This window comes from Hemiscyllium ocellatum, chromosome 3, assembly GCF_020745735.1.
Source record: "Hemiscyllium ocellatum isolate sHemOce1 chromosome 3, sHemOce1.pat.X.cur, whole genome shotgun sequence".
Classification (NCBI taxonomy): domain Eukaryota; kingdom Metazoa; phylum Chordata; class Chondrichthyes; order Orectolobiformes; family Hemiscylliidae; genus Hemiscyllium; species Hemiscyllium ocellatum.
In genome coordinates, this window is record NC_083403.1 from 93,529,526 (window position 1) to 93,549,765 (window position 20,240).

The following is a 20,240-nucleotide window of genomic DNA, read 5'->3' on the forward strand; positions in this document are numbered from 1 at the left end:
GTGGGCAGGTTAAGTGGGTACTTCTGATGGGGCTCTGGGCACCACAAAGCATTAAGGGGAAATAATGGGTTATCTCAAGCTCCACTTACCTGCAGGCAGGTGTACAAATAGAAAGCTTATATGAAATGTATATTAATACCTGAAAGGTTTATATGAGTTTAAGATCATTTTTAACCAGAATTTACTTAAACTGTGTCATGATCTGGCACGTTGGTTCAGAAATACATAAATTGGGAGGTTGGTTTATTAAGGTGCTGTTTTCGAAAGCTGGTTCATTATTTTAGCTAGAATTTTTGAATGTTACTTATTTTTCTTTTCATCTGAATATCTTATGTTTCTATTAATAATTTTTACATGCGTATAATGTGGTTTATGTATTTAGAGGGCTTTAATTCTTTTATCAGATGTGGATGTTGATGACTAAAATCAACATTTATTGCCTATCCATACTACTTTATGAGAACATGGTGGTGGTCTGCCTCCTTGAACCACTGCAGGTGTGGGTTGTATATGCATCCAGAGTTCTATGATTTTAACACTGCGACAGTGAAAGAACAGCAATATGGCTTGGAGAGAAACTTGCAAGTGGCTGTGTTCCAATGCTCTGCTGCCCTTGTCATTCTTTATTATCTTTATTTTATGTGTAGGTGGGTGCATGTAAGTCAGTCTTTTCATGCATATAAGAGCACAGCTTAACAGATCCGTGGCACTCATTGCACTGGGTGATATCACTCCATTGTCGATAAGTTTATTTTAATTGATTAATAAGTCATGTGGATCATTTACTATACATACATCATATTGTAAAGAAAAAGCATACCATGTAGACATAATTGATCAATAAAAATTGACAAAGTTGCCTTACAGGCTAATTAGTTGTATTCTGACAACATTGTTTTAATGTCATTAAATATTGCCTGTCAGTAAGTGCAACCTGCTCTTAATTTCATCTTCTTTAAAGCAAATAATTTGGAATTTCTAATGCAAAAATCACTGTATTACGTAGGCTATGATCTGCTGTATTTTATTTCCTTTTCAGTAACTGTCATGCTCTGTTCTTTCCTGCTGAATGCACATCCAAGTGGTTGTAAAATGAATAGCTTTGCTTTGTTAAAAATGACATTTATTACAGCACCATTGGTTTCCTAGTAACTCATATAATCAATTTAGAGACTAGAAACATATCTGGAATCCTTCCATTCTGATAAACATTCCAAGCAACATAATTTCTTTCATATTGTAACCATTTCTTCTGAGTTGTAGCTGTATACTCTTAGAAAATAAATTATTGCTTTTGGAAGCAACTAATATTCAATTTATGTATATATATTGGATCATAATTGTCACATCCTTAATTTAAAACAGAAAGCTAGGAGTTTTAACTCTAACTGTGCTGTTGTAAGATTAATTAATTGACTACAAATGCTTGAGGTATTACTTTCCAAAGAATGTTTTTGTAAGGGTATTTGAAAAATAATAACTTTTAAAACTCAGTGACTTCATATACGTTGTTGCAAGATTGATGTCAAGTAACATGGAAAATGTTTTAAACTTAGACAAAGCACCATTTCTAATCATTTAAAGATGGATTAATTAATCATGAGAAAAAATTTGTTACAGATATATACTTTTATGTTTTTGGACATGGCAAATGTTTTCTGGCATGACAGACGTTTTATGAAGATCAAAATGCAAACAAGAAGGATTGATCTGGTTACTTAGCCTTTACTATTGAGATAAGCATCTTAATAAACCAACTTCCCAATTTATTTTTCTCTGCACTATGGCGTCAGATCTCATGGCACAGTTCAAGTAAATTCTGGTTGAGAATGAACCTTTCAGGTATCAATATATGTTTCATATAAACTTTCTACTTGATCACCTGCCTGCAGGTAAATGTTTTGAGATAATGCAGTAAATTTTTAGTGTGTGCTGGTAAATAGTGTGATTGGTAAAACTTTTTTTCCTCATTTATCTGTTATTTGATATTATAGTTGGACTAAGTTAAGCTTAAAGGTAAAAATGGCAAGCGATGCCAGACATGTGTTATGCTCCTCTTGCTCAACGTGAGAACTCAGAACATGGATGATGTCCCTGACACCTTCAAGTGCAGGAAGTGTTTCCAGCTCTTGTTAGACCGTATGGTGGCTCTGAAACTGGAGAAGGGGAATGGGTGACCCAAAAGGCAGAGAAAGAGCAAGAAGGCAGTGCAGGTGGCCCCTGCAGTCATCTCCCTCCAAAACAAGTATACAGTTTTCGATACTGTTCTTTGTATGGGAAGGAGAATGCCAAGATTTTTCACCCAAAGCTTTGAGATTTAAGTCAGAAGTTTTACCCATGTATCTTTACTGTAAATATATCAAATACATCAAAGTCTTTCACAAGCAGAACATTTGGAAAATCATAACCTAATCAAGCAAATTCAGCATGGCTTCATGAAAGAGAAATCTGCCTGACTATTGTATTAAAGTTTTTCGAAGAAGTCTTAACCAGAGTGGATAGAGGAGCACCAGATGCTGTTCAACAAGGTATCTCTCAAAAGCTTTAGTCATAAGTCTGTGCTGTAGTGGGTAGAGTATTGACTAACGGGTATGTGAACTGCACTGCCAGCGATGATAGTAAAATCAGATGCATTAGGGACATTTAAGCGACCCTTGAATAGGCCCGTGAATGAGAGTAAAATGAGAGGTATGTAGATTAGTTTGATCTTAGAATAGGATAAAGTATCAGCATAATATCAAGGGCTGAAGGGCCCGTACTGTGCTGTACTGTTTTTCTGTTCTATGCTCATGCAGTCAGCTGAGGGTGGAATTTGCACCTGGGTCCCTGGCACTGTGAGGCAGCAGTCCTAACCACCAAGCCAAGAGCTGAAAGGCCTGTACTGTTCTATTTTCTATGTTCTATTATTATGGGTAGGGAACAGCGAATGCAGATAAGGGTTTCTTTTTTGGGTCGGCAACCTGTAATCGATGGTATTCCACAGGATCAGTGCTGGGACCACAACTGTTTATACTGTATATTACTGACATGGGGAAGAAAGTAAAAGTACTGTTGCCAAATTGGCAGGCAACTCAAAATTAGGTGGAAAGGCATGTTGTGAAGTATACAATATACAGAGTTTACAGAGATATTGATAGGATAAGTAAGCATGTAAAGATTTGGCAAATGGAACATAACATGGGAAAAAGTGAAGTTGTTCATTTTGGAAGGGGGGACAAAAGAACAGTGTTATTTAAATGGATACAAAGCAAAAAGAGCTGTCACACAAAGGGACGTTGGGTATTTGTGGATAAAGCTAGCACACGTGTAGCAGAATCAGGAAGACCAATGGATGTTGACCCTTATTTCAAGAGGGTTGAAGTATAAGAGGAGCGAAGTCTTATTGCAACTGTATAACATGCTGAAGAGACCACATCTGGTGTATTGTGAGCAGTTTTGTTTCCTCTGTCTAAGGAAAGGTATAATTTCATTGGAGGCAGTTTAGAGAAGGTTCATGAGAATGATTTCTGGGAGGGAAGGATTATCTTCTGTGCAAAGGCTAAGCAGGTTTAGCCTCTGCTCACTGGGGTTTAGAAGAGTGTGAGGTGATCTCATTGAAACATATCACTGTTAAAGTGCTTAATAGGGAATGCTGAGAGGATGTTTCTCTTCATGGGAGAGTCTAGGACCAGAGGGCATAGTCTCAGAATAAAGAAGTGCCGATTTAAAATTGAAATGTGGAATTTCTTCTCTGAGGGTTGTGAGTCTTTCGAACTCCTTGCCACTGGGAAATGTAGAGGCAGAATCCTTATATGTATTTAAGGCTGTAATAGATTTTTGATCAAAGGTTACGTGAAAATGCAGGAAAGTTAGTGTAAGGAATATCAGAACCATCATGGTACTATTGAAGCCAAACAGCGAATTCATGTTCCTAAATCTTATGGTCTTTATCGTCTTACACAAGAGAGTGCCTATAAGAGCAAACCGCATTCAAACTATGACTTTATCAGCAATCTGTATTATTGCAATAATTTGTTTTCATTAATAATTTATTGGCCCACAGATTCCATTTATATTAAAACATTTCTGAGCAGGTTTAAATTGACTCAGATCATGTGTACAGTGATGTCCCAATCCCTTAAACAAGGTTGAGTATTGAAAACGTATCTTGCATTGATTTCACTTCCTGTCTTCTGGATGCAGGTCCTACATACCTAGCATCAGACCTGCACTGAGAGTAAGTTACCACATTACTAATTTGTCTGAATGACAGAGCATCATCTTTGGGTTGAAGTAGCATTCTGTTAGTGGAATACACTATCTGCTGCTGCAGCAAAATAACAATGTTAAACAGCTAGCTTCACCTGTTCTTCAAATATTTGAGATACCTTACATTTGTGATCTTGTGCTTAATTGCGTTTAACTTTGATATCTCATTAAACTGTTTGGTTGAAAATCTATAACATGCCATTAATTTCTCCAGAATTTGGTTTTACCCTGTAAAACATTTTATTTGATCACTGAAATTTGTCAAATATAATTCCTCAGGAGGCACTAGAGCACTGTTGTTCAGTGCATTTTGTCGTTACTAATTAAGGGGATAGGTCTGAGGTCAGATGGAACAAGCTGCCAGAGGAAGTGGTGGAGGCAGGTACAATTAGAACATTTAAAAGGCATGTAGTAGAGGGAAATGTGTCAAATGCTGGCAAGTTTGACTAGATTGATTTGGAATAACTGGATAAGTTGGACTGAAGGGTCTGTTTTCGTGTTGTGTAACTCTATGACTCAGTCCAGTTGTACATTCATTGAAGAAATGGTGTTGCAGTAAATTTTCTCATAACTATCCACTTTGTGTTGTATTTTGATTTTATATAGCTGACATATGCTTATATTGTGAATGAAATATGATGAATGTGAACTTAAGATTGTTCCCTGTTTTACAGATTGCTCTGGGGATATTTTTGATTTTGGTGGCCCTTCTGTTCATCATTGCTCTTTTTCTGTCAAAGTAAGTTTATTGCGATTACTTCAGAATCGTTATATACACTAGCTTTTTGAAGAAAAGGAATAGATAATGACCAAAGTAATTATTATGTTATCTACAACAGTCTAAAGATATTTAAACACTTTATGAATTGAGATTTGTTTACTTTGCTTTGAGTTTGATGGATATGGTTCTTTAACACTGGAATTGGAAACTCATGAAGCAACGTTGCTATATTGATGTGAGAAACTGTAAAAATTGTAAAGCAAGGCAAATATTCAACTTATATAAAATGATAAATTTCCTTGTTAGTGTGTCAAAATTACTTATTCAGCTTCTAATATAATTCCATTGAGGGAGGCAATGGAACATGTATAATCTGGGAAATAGGAAGCAGCAAAACCCTATTTTAATAGAAGGTTAGAGGAGATGGATAGTGAAGGAGTAGATGGGAAAGAAAGAAGAGAGTCTCAAAGTGAGTGCTGAATAAGGAAAATCCATACCAGCCTTTCAGATGGGTCATAGTACCGAGCAAGGAGTAGTGAGCCAAAAGGATGGTGAGAGAACCTGTGGATGGGAATTGCAGTAGATTGAGTAGGACGCAGGGAGTCAAGGAGTTGCTGTAAAGTGGGAAGATAGAGTAGAGTAGAGATACAAGGCTACTCTCTGAAGGACAACTCCAGAGAGTGGGGAGATAGCTGGCAATATATTTTGAAGCTATCATTGTATAACAATAGAAAAGGTAATTGTACATGGTGTTACTTGGTCAAACTTTGAATCAGCAGGATGGCAGATGAAAAATAAGCTGGTTACTGATGGTCATTACTCATTATGGGAAGGATTGGAATGGGGGTGTATGTGTTGACTCTTGACTTTTAAGTGGTCACCTGTCTTTCACCCACTAGGTCTGGTCCCAATCAGATCCCACCTCAACCTCCGGCTTTCTAACGAAAATAATTCTAAGCCACTCAACCTCTCTTCATAGCTAGCACCCTCCATACCAGGCCACATCCTGGTGAACCTCCTCTGCACTCTCTCCAAAGCACCTACATCCTTTTGGTAATATGGCAACCAAAACTGTATGTAGTATTGCAAATGTGGCTGAACCAAAGATCTATACAACTGTAACGTGACCTGCCAGCTCTTGTCCTCAATATCCCATCCAATGCAGGAAAGCATGCCATATGCCTTCTTGACCACTCTATTGACCTCCTTCAGGGTACAATGGACCTGAACACCTGGATCTCTCTTGTACGTTAATTTTCCCCAGGACGTTTCTACTTACTGTATAGTATGTTTTTGAATTGGTTCCTCCAAAATGCACCACCTTATATTTCAACCTCATCTGTCATTACTCCATCCAACTCTCCAATCTATTCTCTGACAGTCCCCTTCACTATCTGTTACTCCACCAATCTTAGTGTAATCTGCAAACTTGCTAATCAGACCACCTATACCTCCCTCCAGATCATTTATGTATATCAACAAGAACAGTGGCCCCATGCACGGATCCCTGTGGAACACCACTGGACACAGTTCTCCCTTCCACTACTACTCTTTATCTCCTGTTGTCCAATCGGTTCTCTATCCATCTAGCTCATACACCCTCGACTCCATGCAACTTAACTTTTTCCATCAGCCTACCATGGGGAACCTTATCAAATGCCTTAGTGAAATTAATGCAAATGACATCTATAGCCTTTCCCTCATCAATCAACTTTGTCACTTCCTCAAAGAATTCTATTAAGTTGATAATTCATGACTTTACCTGCACAAAACCATGCTCCCTATTACTGATAATCTCATTTTCTTCCAAATGTAAATAGATCCTATCCCTCAGTATCTTCTCCAGCAACTTCCCTATCAGAGACGTCAGGCTCACCGGTCTACAATTACCTGAATTATCCTTGCTACACTTCTTAAACAAGGGGACAACGTCAGCAATTCTCCAGTCCTCTGGGACCTCACCCATGTTCAAGGACGCTGCAAAGATATCTGTTAAGGCCCCATCTATTTCCTTCCTTGCTTCCCTCAGTAACCTGGGATAGATCCCATTCCGACCTGGGGACTTGTCCACCTTAATGCCTTTTAGGATACTCAACCGTTTCTCTTGCCTTATGCCGACTTGACCTAGAGTAGTCAAGCACCTATCCCTAATCTCAACATCCGTCATATCCCTCTTCTCGGTGAATATCGGCACAAAGTACTAATTAAAAATCTCATCCATTTTCTCTGACTCCACGCATAACTTCCCTCTTTTGTCCTGAGTAGGCCAATCATTTCTTCTAATTCCCTCTTGCTCCTTATATACAAATAGAAGGCTTTGGGATTTTCCATAACCTTGTTTGCTGAAGATATTTCATGACCCCTTTTGACCCTCTTAATTCCTCGTTTCAGATTGGTTCTACTTTCCTGATATTCTTCCAAAGCTCTAACTATAAATGAATCCCATTCAATATTGGGAAAATTAAAACCTCCCATCACCACCATCCTGTTGCTCCTTCATCTTTCCATATTCTATCTACATATCTGTATGTTTATGTCACATTCACTGTTGGGAGGCCTGTAGTAGTCTCAACATTGTTACCACACCCTTACTATTCCTGAGCTCTACCCATGTTGCCTCACTGCTCGAGTCCTCCGTAGTGCCCTCCTTCAGCACAACTGTGATATCCTCTCTGACTAGTAATATAACTTCTCCGCCCCTTTTACCTCCCTCTCAATCCCACCTGAAACATCTATATCCTGGGATATTTAGTTGCCAATCATGCCCTTCCCTCAACCAAGTCTCAGTAATAGCAATAACATCATACTCCCAGGTACTAATCTAAGCCCTAAGTTCATCTGTCTTATCTACTATACTTGTAGCATTAAAACAAATGCGCCTCAGTTCACCTACCCCTTTGTGTTCATCATCTGCCCCCTGCCTACTCTTCCCCTTAGTCACACTGACTTCATTATCTAGTTCCTTACAGGCTTTAGTTACTACCTCCTTACTGTCCACTAACATCCTTATTTAGTTTCTATCCTCCGCCACATTAGTTTAAACCCTTCCAAACAGCGTTAGCAAAAGCACCCGCTCAGACATTGTTTCCAGTCCCACCCAGGTATAGACTGTCCAATTTGTAATAGTCCCACCTCTGCCAGAACCGGTCTCTATGTCCCAAAGATCTGAACCCCTCCTGCCTGCTCCATCTCTCAAGCCACTCATTCATCCTGCCTATTTTTTTATTTCCACTCTGACTCGCATGTGGCTCTGGTTGCAATCTGAGATTACTACCTTAGAGGTCCTACTTTTTAACTTGGCTCCTAACTTCCTAAACTCTGCTTGCTTTTTTACCTCTAACCTATATTCTCCACAACAGCTCCTCCCCCTCTTCAGAATGTCCTGCAGCTGATCTGAGACATCCCTGACCCGTGCAACTGGGAGGCAGCATAACATTTGGGAGGCGCGTTTTCGACCACAGACCTGCCTATCTACTCTCTTTACATTTGAATCCCCTATGACTATAGCTATCCACTCTTTTTCCTGCCCTTCTGTACAGCAGAGCCAGCCACAGTGCCATTAACCTGACTACTGCTGCCTTCTGTACTGAGCCATCTCCCCACAGTATCCAAAATGGTATACTTGATTTGGAGGGAGATGCCTTCCTGCTCTTTCTCTGCCTTTTGGTCACCCATTTCCTTTCTCCCTCAGTAAACCTAATCTGCGATGTGACCAATTGGCTAAGCATGCTATCCACGACCTCTTCAGCATCACAGATGCCTAAAGTGAGTCCATCTGCAGCTCCAGAGCCGTCTTGCAATCTAACAAGAGCTGCAGGTGGACACACATAGAATAGAACTGTACAATACAGAACAGGCCCTTCGGTCCTCGATGTTGCGCCGACCTGTGAACTATTCTCAGCTCGTCCCGCTACACTATCCCATCATCATCCATCTGCTTATTCAAGGATTGTTTAAATCTCCCTAATGTGGCTGAGTTGACTACATTGGCAGGGTAGAGCATTCCACGTCCTTACCACTCTCTGCATAAAGAATCTGCTTCTGACATCTGTCTTAAATCTATTACCCCTCAATTTGTAGTTATGCCCCCTCGTACAAGCTGATGTCATCATCCTCGGAAAAAGGCTTTCACTGTCTACCCTTTCTAATCCTCTGATCATCTTGTATGTCTCTGTCAAATCCCATCTTAGCCTTCTTCTTTCCAATGAGAACAGACTCAAGTCTCTCAGGCTTTTCCCATAAGACCTTCCCTCCAGACTAGGCAACATCCTGGTAAATCTCTTCTGTACCTTTTCCAATGCTTTCACATCCTTCCCGAAATATGGCGACCAGAACTGTACACAATATTCCAAGAGTGGCCGCGTTAGCGTTTTGTATAGTTGCAGCATGATATTGCGGTACTGCAACTAAATCCTCTATGAATTAAACCTAGCACACTGGAGGAGCATAACATGAGTCTGCGATCTGCTGCTAGTTTTTTTTCCTTTAAGCTTAATTTAGTCCAACTATAGTATCAAATAACAGATAAATGAGAAAAAATGTTTTACCAATCACACTACTTACCAACATATGATAAACATTTAATGGGTTATCTCGAAACATTTACTTGCAGGCAGATGTACAAGTGGAAAGCTTATATGAAACAAATATTGATACCTAAAAGGTTTATGTGCGTTTAAGATCATTTGCCATGAGATCTGGCACCTTAGTGCAGAGATACATAAATTGGGAAATTGGTTTATTAAGGCGCTTATCTCAATAGTAAAGTCTAAGTAACCAGCTCAATTTTCCTTGATGCATTTTAATCTTCATAAAATGTCTGTCATGCCAGAAAACAAAGAAAATACATGTTTGTAACTATTTTTTCTTGTGATTAATTAATCCATCTTTAAGTGATGAGAAAATGTGCTGTGTCTAAGTTTAAAAACATTTTCTATGTTACTGACGTCAATCTCGCAATGACACATTCAAAGTCAGAGTTTTGAAAGTAATTATTTTTCAAATACCTTACTTTCCAAAGAATGTTTTTGTAATACCTCAAGCATTTGTACAGAAAAAACATTCAGTGCAAACTTGCACATTCTCCCTGTTGTCTGTATGGGTTTCTCCTGGGTGCTGCAGTTTCCTTCCACACTCCAAAGATGTGCAGGTTAGGTGGATTGAACATGCTAAATTTCCCATAGTTTCCAGGAATGTATAAATTAGGTGGATTTGTCATGGGGAATGCAGGGTTACAGGCATAGGGTAGAGGGTGAGTCTGGGTGGGATGCTGTTTGGAGGGTCAGAGTGGATTCGATTGGCAGAATGGCCTGGAAGGATTCTATGAATGAGCATTATGACTTAGTGCCATTCTCTTGTTTTTTTCCCCTATAATCCTGCACATTAGATGCTTATTTCAATAGAAACAATGTCCTTGAATGCTACAATTGAACCTGCCTCCACCACACTTCCAGGCATTATATTCCAGACACTAACTGCGCACTATCTGAAAAAGCTTGTTCTCGCATCATATTTGCATCTTAAAATCTGTGTGATCTCCTGTTCCTGCTTCTTTTCGGATTGGGAACTGTTTCACTATTTACTTTGTCCAGACCCTGCTTCATGATTTCAAAAACTTTTATCAAATGTACAGTTTCTCCAAACATTAAGGTGCTCTTCTATTCCTAACCTCTGTTTCTTCTTTAAGAAAGGTTGACGTATTATTGTCTCCCAAATTTCTATCCATCTTTCCTTAAAGACTATGTTTGTCTCTCTTCAGTCTGCTTGCAATTACCTTGGTTTGAATAGGCCCTAATTAAAATATTATTCTATAACATTGCCTTCTTGTTATTCCCTTAGTCAACTATAGCCACTTCCTACTTGTGTCCCCCATTGTTTCTGCTTTGCCCTGACGTGGAAAGGGCTGTGCTTATTTACTCTAAAATATCTCCTAACGTTTGGGTAATTCTTGCTGCCTTTCAGTTAAATCCTGTTTTGCTGACTCATTAGATTCCCCTAAATGTCCTGTGTTGTGTGCTTTGAATTGTTTTTACAGAAAAATAAAAGAGCATTTTCAGTTAAACTGCTATTTTTCTTCTTCAATATCTTACAGCTTGGATAAAGCACTCCATTCAGTGGGTTTTGATTCTGGATTTATAATATTTGAAACTAACTTGGCAAATCCTTTGAATAAGTTGTTGCTTGTTCTACAGATAGTAAGTATGAATATATTTCAATACTGTAAAGTACATTACACAGTAACATGCTGCAATAAATACTGATCATTTTCCTGTAACCAGCTATTGACTTCTTTCTTTTCAGCTATTAGATCCTTACTAGTGTGTAATATTGCTTTTGATATTAAAGGATAGTCTGCCAGCACCTTAGATTGCACCTATTTTAGGTTATTGCCGGTAACTTGACTTATGTCCACACTGTTTATTTCCTTCTCTGATGTATGAAATCCCATTTGCTCACTTTATTCCCCTTCGATACCACTGAATTATATTTGCATTTGCGCTAATATTTAAACTTCTAAAACTCTACATTGGCCACTGATCTGTCCTTCTACAAATTTGAGACAGCACTGGTTCTGTCTTACCTCCAAGTCATTTATGTAGATCATTAAGAGTAGTGACCTCTGCACTAATCTAGTGAGACCATCATAGTGTCCTCTTATCCCTTTGGTGCAGCTCAATTTGTTTTCTTTCTGCTTTGGCTCATTTTAAATCAGCAAGTTAACTTCCATTTCTGCCCTTCACTGCAATGCTGATTGATCACTGAGAAGGTTGGGGTTTGGGTTAAATAGTGGGGAAACATGGCTAAATTACCTAATTATGATTAGATTAGGTTACCTACAGTGTGGAAACCGGCCCTTCGGCCTAACAAGTTCACACCGACCCTCTGAAGAGTAACCCACCCACCCATTTCCCTCTGACTATATCACCTTACACTATGGGCAATTTCAAATGGCCAGTTCATTTGAGCAGCACATCTTTGGACTGTGGATGGAAACCGGAGCACCTGGAGGAAACCCACGCAGACACTGGGAGAATGTCTGTGTGGAGTTTGCACAGTCACCCAAGGCTGGAATCGAACCTGGGTCCCTGGTGCTGTAAGACAGCAGTGTTAACCACTGAGCCACCATGCCGCCCAAATCATCTGAATTGAGCAACATTAATATCAAACAATGTGGCAGATGGATGCTGGGAGTTGAATTGGCAACTAATTTAAATCAACCGACTTTTAATTGAGTGGACTATTTTAGCATTTCCATATAATTTCTAAACCACCATGGTCCTTCATTTCCTTCAACTCCAGTAAAATTGTTTAGCAAAATATTCCTTGCAAGTCCACGCTAGCTATTTCTAATCATCTAATATCAAACCAAATGTATTAATTTGCCCACTACTACCATAACCATCACATCCCCACAAACCAACCTGCGTTTATTGGTCCTCAGTGCTGCCAAGCAGGTAGCAGCCTGGGCTTCTGAAATGACATTGCTGTTCACATTGCTAGTTGGCCTCTGAGTGATTGGCACCGCCAAGCTCCCTCAGAGCATTGCTTATGTGACTGTAGACTCTTGATGTAATGGGCTTTCTTGGTTGGTGGAATTAAGAGTTCCCTCAGTTGTAAATATTGTCTGCACTTTGATGGAAAAAGTGAAAATCCTGGCCAAAGTTTGGGATTTAGAGTTTCTTATTCTATAATTGTTCTGATTGGGCATGTTCTTGGAAGGTGGTGATATCCTTTTCAAAATTAAGCATTATAAATATAGACATTGTTAATTCTTTCCGAAGCATTGAGTTCCCCTCACTACTTGCAGTTGAAATCATGCTTTATTTTGACTGTGGGACCAATGTTTTGATCAAAAATTTCAAAAGTGTTATCTTGTTAGTCACATTTGCATTACTGCAGTGTTTATCATTATTGTTCTGCATGAAAACTTAACCATGCTTCAGATTACTGAAAGCAATTGTGAACCTACACAGGAATTCCACTTGCAAGTAATTTAGATTAACCGTATTAATTACACTTTTCAATAGAATTTCACCAAGAAAGGTACAATCAATTAAATGTCTAAGTCACAAGTCAAAATCTAAATTTGGAAAGATTAGTAAATGTTGATTTAAACTGGCTCTCTAATATTTGTTAGAGACTTAAAAAAAACTGCAGAATCCAAAGTCGATAAACAGGAGGCTGGAAGAACAAAGCAAGTCAGGCAGCATCAGGAGATGGAAAAGTCAACATTTCAAATATAACCCTTCTTCAGGACTAGGTGTGAGGTAAGGGGAGTGATGGATAAGGAAAGGGAGAGGTAGGAAGAGTAGCAGATCAGTGAGGTAGTGATAGTTGAACACAGGTAATGGGTATGTCCTGCTTGGTCGATCAGAGGGATGAATCCGGTTGGTAGCTGGACGGAAGGATCGGTAGGTGGAATGGAGGGGAGGAGGCAGGGCTGAAAAGGGGGTCAGGGGATGGCTGGGGAGATTATTTGAAATTCGAGAACTCAATTTTAAGTCTTCTCGAGCCTTTCCAGCCCCACGCCTCCCTTCCATTCCAATTACCAGCTTCTTTCCAGCTATCAACCGGATTCATCCCTCCCATCGACTAACCAGGTTGTACCCATTACCTATGTTCACCTATCACTACCTCACCATTCTGCTACTCTCCCCACCCCTGTTGTTCTTTACCTGTAGCTCCCCTACCCCACACTTAGTCCTGAAGAAGTGTTATATCCAAAACGTTGACTACTTCTTCTAATGCTGCCTGACTTGCTGTGTTCTTCAAGGCTCCTATTTGTCTACTTTGAAAATGTATGATGACTTTATTTTGCTTCAGTTTGATTGTAAGTAACAATTGTTGCCACTTAAACACAGTATCCACTTCGTTTTCTCCCTTCCCAGGTTTTCCCGCTGGATTATGTCCTAATTGCAATCATTACAATGTATTTAGTCTTCGCTTCCATGGCCGGGATCCGAAACATGGGAATCTGGTTTTTCTGGATAAGGGTATTTTTCATTGTTACCTGCGCGGGTTATATGTCTGTACTTGGGTTGACAGAGAGGGAGGAAGTGAAGAATAGCATGTACAGACTAAGAACTTAGCAGTAAATTTCAGAGAGTAACTGATCTCACTACACTGCCCAGATTTATGCCTATGGGGCAATATAAAATCCAGTGTATGAGTAATACCAATTAGATTGTCTCAGAAAGTGGTTTGTAGCATTTTTGACCAAATGGTAATTGTGAAACAGAAACAATACTTGGAATCTTATCTTTAGTTTTTATGGCCTTTGATTTGCTTTGGCAGGGAAGTGACACTGTATCGACTTCAGATTGCTTCCTATGCTGGATATTCATTTAATAAATAACACTTAAAAGACTTTGAAGGAAATGGTAAAGCTTCATTTAAAACTGAAAATGATGTGATTAGTCATTCTATTCAACATTGTGCTTGCTTAAACGTTTAAATATTATTGATTACTTACTTCCTCAGCCTTTAGCTGCATAAGAAAGGAGCTCATTAGGCTTCGCATTCCACCCTGGAATTTTATAGTTACATTAAAATTGTTAAATTATTCATTCTGTGGTTTGGAGTTTCATGAAATAATTCTATTTGATGTACCGTTTGGGTTGAACCATTGTTTTAAGTGCACAGAATGTGTTTTTATCTAATGTTTTCATATACTTTTGTAAACATTCGGTTGAGGGCGGTTTAACATATAAATAACAAGTGGACCTGGTTGTTTAACCTACTCTTTTGCTTGTCTTTTGCAACCAGCTGTACAAGATTAGACCTGGCCGAACACGACCCCAAGCTCTCCTTTTTCTTTGTATGATCCTGCTACTGATGGTTCTGCACACAAGTTATATGATTTACAGTCTGGCACCCCAGTACGTTATGTATGGAAGTCAAAAGTATCAAGAGCAAGTAAGTGTCTTCTGATTGTGTTGTTCCTTTTTCTGAGTCAGCCCATTGATTCTTGTTTGCGTCTTTTTACTTGAACTTGACATCTGTCAGACTGCAAGCTAAATATGGTTGAGGGTGACCATTCAGTTCTTCAAATTAAACAGCATTAGTATGTTTATCCCCAGCACTGTGTCTGCTTTTAACAAATATGAAGGTTTGACCTTTGTGCCAGAGTGAAGTTCTCCCTTAAGGAAGTTCTCAGTTGGCCTTTCACCAATGTTAGCATATGCATAGTACAGCAAGTAATTAGAAGTACATATGGGATGTTAGCTATCCTTACAAGACAGTTTGAGTACAGAAGCCTGGAAATCTTACTGTAGCTGTATAGGGCCTTGGTAAGATCACACCTGAAATATTTTATGCAGTTTTGGTCTCCTTACCTAAGGAAAGATCTACTTGTCCTAGAGAGAGTACAGCAAAAATTCACCAGACCTATTGCTGGGATGGTATGTTTGTTATTTGAGGAGAGATTATGTCAATTTGACCTGTATTCACTGGAGTTTGGAAGAAGAGGGAGATCTCATTGGAACATATAAAACCCTAGCACAGCTAGATGGACTGGGGTCAGTGATGAAGTTTCCCCTAGCCCAAATGTCCAAATTAGTGAATTTCTACAGTGCATCTCGTAAATGGTACACACCGCTTCAACTCTGCATCAGTGCTGGACAGAATAAATGTTTGTGGCTGTGGTGCAATCAAGCTGGCTATTCTGTCCAGGGGGCAGTATTCCACATTGTTGATAAACTTTGAATAACTTCTTTTGCGGTATGTGGATGCCAGTGTTGTAACTGTGCTGGAGCAGGTGCAGTTAATTCTGGATCATAAATCTTCAATACAAGTGCCAGATCTTTTTCAGGGTTCAAAGCCTTTGTAGTACCCAGTCTTGTCATTATATTTTGGATATCATTGATTACGGATTAAATTGGCTGAAGACTTAAATTTTTTCAGCTGGGGACTTCAGGAGGAAATCAATATTTTTCATCCATTTCCTACTTCTGGTTGACAATTCTTGCAAATGCTTTAACCTTGTCTTTTTCACTGATGTGCTGGGCTCATCCATTATTGAGGATGGGAATATTTATGGAGCCGCTTCATAATCGACCACCATAATTGTACATTACAGCTTAAATCTGATATGTTGGTTGTAGGATTGTTTAGCTCTGTCCATCAAATGCTGCTTACCCAGTTTGGCAGAGTAGTCCACTGCCTTGGGATTTGTTTTTGCTGCCTGAATGGGTGTGGCCAGCTCTCTCAGATTCAGACTTCTAGGTTTTGTTTTTTTTAATCGCATCAAAAGCTAATGGGATCTGAAGAGAGTTGAACGCACCAGTGAATGTCTACTGGCTGCTACTCTCTCTGAATTTTCTCTTGATTTTTCTTCTTCCTGGATTTGGACAACTGCATGTGAGAACCTGTGTTTGAATTTTTCTTTTTTCACAAGGCTGATACCTCATTTTTATAGATACACTCTGTGCTTCTCCTAACTTTCCATGCTGCAGTCTTCATTAGACCAAGATTGATTCCCCACATTGATGGTAATAGTAAAGTGAATGATGTGTCAGGCCTTGAGATTAGAACATTGAGCTGTACAGCACAGGAATGGGACCTTCAGCCTATAATGTTGTGCCAAAGATGACACCAAATTAAACCAATCCCTTCTGCCTGCCCCTAGTCCATATCCCTTCATTCCTTGCACATTCACCCCTATCATATCTGCCTCCACCACCACCCTCATGAATGCATTCCAAATTCCTACCACTCTGTGAAAAAAATTTGCTCCTCACATCTCCTTTGAACTTTCCTTCCCTCACCTTAAATGTATGCCCCCCACCCAGTATTAGACATTTCAACTCTGGGAAAAAGATTCTGTCTGTTAACCCTATCTATGCATCTCATAATTTTATGCAATTCTTTTCTCAAGTCTGTCCTCAGCTTCCATTACTCCAGAGGAAACAAGCCAAGTTTTTTCAAGCTTCTCCTTATAGCTCATGCCCTCTAATCCAGACATCCTGATAAACCTCTACTGCACCTTCTCCAAAGCCTCTGCACCCTTCCTGTAATGCAGCAATCAGAATTAAACACAATACTCTAAATGCGGCCTGATCAAAGTATTATAAAGCTTCAACATCAGATCCTGACTCTTGTACTCAATTCCCTGACTAAGAAAGGCAAGCATGGCATATGCCTTCTTTACCACCTTATCCATCTCTTTTAAGGAGCTATGGACTTGAATCCAAAGGTCCATCTGTACATCAATGCTGTTCAGGGTCCTACCGTTTTCCTCAACATTTGATCTCCTAAAGTGTAGTACCTCCCACTTAACTGAATTAAATTCCATCTACTATTTCTCTGCCCATATCTGCAGCTGATCTATATCTTCCTACTACCTTCTATACTCTGCACAACTCCACTGATCTGTGGACTAACTTACCCATCTACATTTTAATCCAAGTCATTTATATATATCACATACTGCAGAGGTTCCAGTACACATCTCTACGGAACACCACTACTCACGGACTTCCAGCCAAAAAAAAACCTTCCACTACTACCTTCTGCCATCTATAGGCAAGCCAATTCTGAATCCATGCAGCCACACCACAGTGTATTCCATGCATCTTAATCTTCTGGATGAGCCTATCATGAGGGACATTGTTGAAAGCCTCATTAAAATCCATGGAAACACAATCCATTGCTCCGCCTGCATTGATCATCTTTGTCACCTCCTCGAAAAATGCAATCAAGTTAGTAAGGCAACACTTGCTTCACATAACGCCATCCTGACCAACCCTAATTAGGCCATGCTTTTCTAAATGTGTGGTCTTGGTCAGGACCCCAGCAATCTCCTCTCTTTTGTCTTTCTCAATTACCTGCAGTAGATAATATCAGGCTCTGGGGACTTATCTACCTTAATGCTTTTAACGAGATCCAGCACCACTTTTTTCTTGATCTCAAAATGCCCTACCATATTACAATGCTCCCAAAAATCTCACTATCCTTCATGTCCTTCTCCAATGCAAAGTACTTATTTAGGATCTTGTCTACATCCTCTGCCTCCAAACACAATTTCCCTCTATCCTTAAGGAGTCCTACCTTTTTCCCAGTTAACTTCTTACTTTTAATGTACATATAGAATGGCCTTGGGATTCTCTTTAACTCTACTTGCCAAGGTCATTTCACAGCCCCTTCTTTCTTTCCTAATTCCCTGCTTGAGTTCTTTCCTGCTTTCTTTATATTCCTCGCGGGGTCTTTCTGATTTCACTTTCCCAAACCTTATATATGCTGCTTTTTCCCTTTTGACTAAATTCACAACCTCCCTCATTATTCAAAAGTCCCTTACCTTGGCATCCTTGTCCTTTCTCCTTATTGGAACATGCCAATGCTGAACTCTGATCTGCAAGGTTTCAAACAACCCGCTAATGTCAAATGTGGACTTGCCTGAGAACCGTTCCTCCTAATTAACACTTCCCTTGCTCCTGTCCAGTGGTGATGTAATTTGCCCTTCCCCAATTTAGTACCTTCCAACAAGGTCCTGTTTTATCCTCATTTATAGCTAGTAAGATTATAGAATGTGATTGAATACGATGTTCCTTCTGCTGATGATCTACACTGCCTCATGCATGCCCAATTTTGAGTTCCTAGATCTGTTCAAAAAATTCTTCTATTTAGCATAGTTGTGGTGGCTCATGACCAAATGGACCTGATCCTCAATTTGAAGTTGGGACTTTGTCTCCATAACGACTGTACAGCAGCAGCTTCTACCATTATTGGTATGGCCAGATGCATCTTTGACAGGTAACTCAGTGAAGTTGAGGTTGGATATGGGGATGCTACCGAACTATTCTGTGATGAACGTTGAAGTTCCCCACCAAGAATACATTATGTGCCCTTGCCAGCCTAAAGTGCTTTACGCTAGTGATATTCAAAATGGAGGACCACAGATTCACAAGGTTGGGGGCAATGGTGGGGGGAGATTGTGTACAATAGTTGTTAATTGTCCACTGGTTTTTTCACCCATGTTTGACCAGATGTCATGAAATTTGATGTCCCGAGTGAATGTTAGGACTCCCAGGGTAACTGCTGATGGCATTCCATTGTGTCACCACCTATGATGGTTGTGTCCTGCAAATAAATATATATGGCTGGGTGTCACAGAATCATAGAGATCTGCAGCAAGAATACACAGTTGAAGGATCTGTCAGGCTCTCTGCTTTCTATTTCTGCCTGTTCAACAACTACCCTCTCTTCTGATTTGTAGCTCTGGTCGTCATCCCCCTGCCAAACTAGTTTAACCCTCCTGAAGTACTCTAGCAAATCTCCCATTCAGGACATTGGTGCTGCCTCCAGTTTAAGTGCAACCCATACTTTGTGTACGGGTCCCACTTTCCCGAGAAAGTACTTCAATGATCTACATATCTTAATCCCTCCCTCCCGCAACAGCCCTGTAGGTATGTGTTTAGCTGCATTCGCATCCTATTCCTCACCTCACTAGCATGTGGCACCGGTAGCAATCCTGAGGTGACTATTCTGCTCATCCTGATTTTAGCCTCTAACCTTACTCCCTAAAATGATCATTTAGATCCCTATCCCTTTTCCTGGCTATGTTGGTGCTAATGTGCACCATGACATCTGGCTGCTTACCCTATCCCTTCTGAATCTTGTAGACTTGATCAGAGATATCCCAGACCCTGGCCCCTGGAGGCAACATACCTTCTGGGAATCCTATTTTCAACCACAGAATCTCCTGTCTGTTACTCTAAGTATTGAGTCCTCTATCACTAACGCTTTTCTATTCTCCCCCATTCCCTTCTGAGCCAATGATAATCTAATCAAATGGAGTTAGCGTGACTTCGTGAATTGAAAATTGTGTCTGACCAAGGTTTTCTGAGAAATTCTCAGCCAGAGCGGAGAGAGTGTTGTATTAGGACATACACAAGGCATTTGTTAAGGTACTTGCAAAATCCTTGGCCAAGAACTGATGGTGTTGAAAGTAGTATACTGGCATGGATAGAGAATTTGTTGATGGACAGCCTGTGGGGATAAGAGATTCTTTTTTGGGTTGGTGACCTGTGACCAGCGAGGTTCCACAGTGATTTATGCTGGAATCACAACTATTTACTATTAATTGGAGGAAGCAAGCACATATCTGTTGCCAAATTTGCAGATAGCATAAAAATAAGTGGAAAAGTAGTTTATGAGAAGGATATTAACAATGTACAGAGAAATATTGATAGGTTAAGTAAGTGGACACAGAGTTGACAAATGGAATATAATGTGGGAAACTGTGTAGTTCATTTGGTAGGGAGGACAAAAGAGC

At 39.8% G+C, this 20,240-nt stretch overlaps 1 protein-coding gene across 2 annotated transcripts in view; it reads left to right on the forward strand.

The window, feature by feature from the left end:
- lmbrd1 (LMBR1 domain containing 1) overlaps positions 1–20,240 on the forward strand; it is a 282,689-nt gene that overhangs the window by 191,418 nt on the left and 71,031 nt on the right. For both annotated transcript variants that reach the window (XM_060821284.1, XM_060821285.1), the window contains 4 exons: positions 4,923–4,987; positions 11,061–11,163; positions 13,858–13,962; positions 14,735–14,884. In XM_060821284.1, coding sequence (XP_060677267.1) covers positions 4,923–4,987; positions 11,061–11,163; positions 13,858–13,962; positions 14,735–14,884 — 423 coding nt within the window. The remainder of the gene's footprint in view (positions 1–4,922; positions 4,988–11,060; positions 11,164–13,857; positions 13,963–14,734; positions 14,885–20,240) is intronic.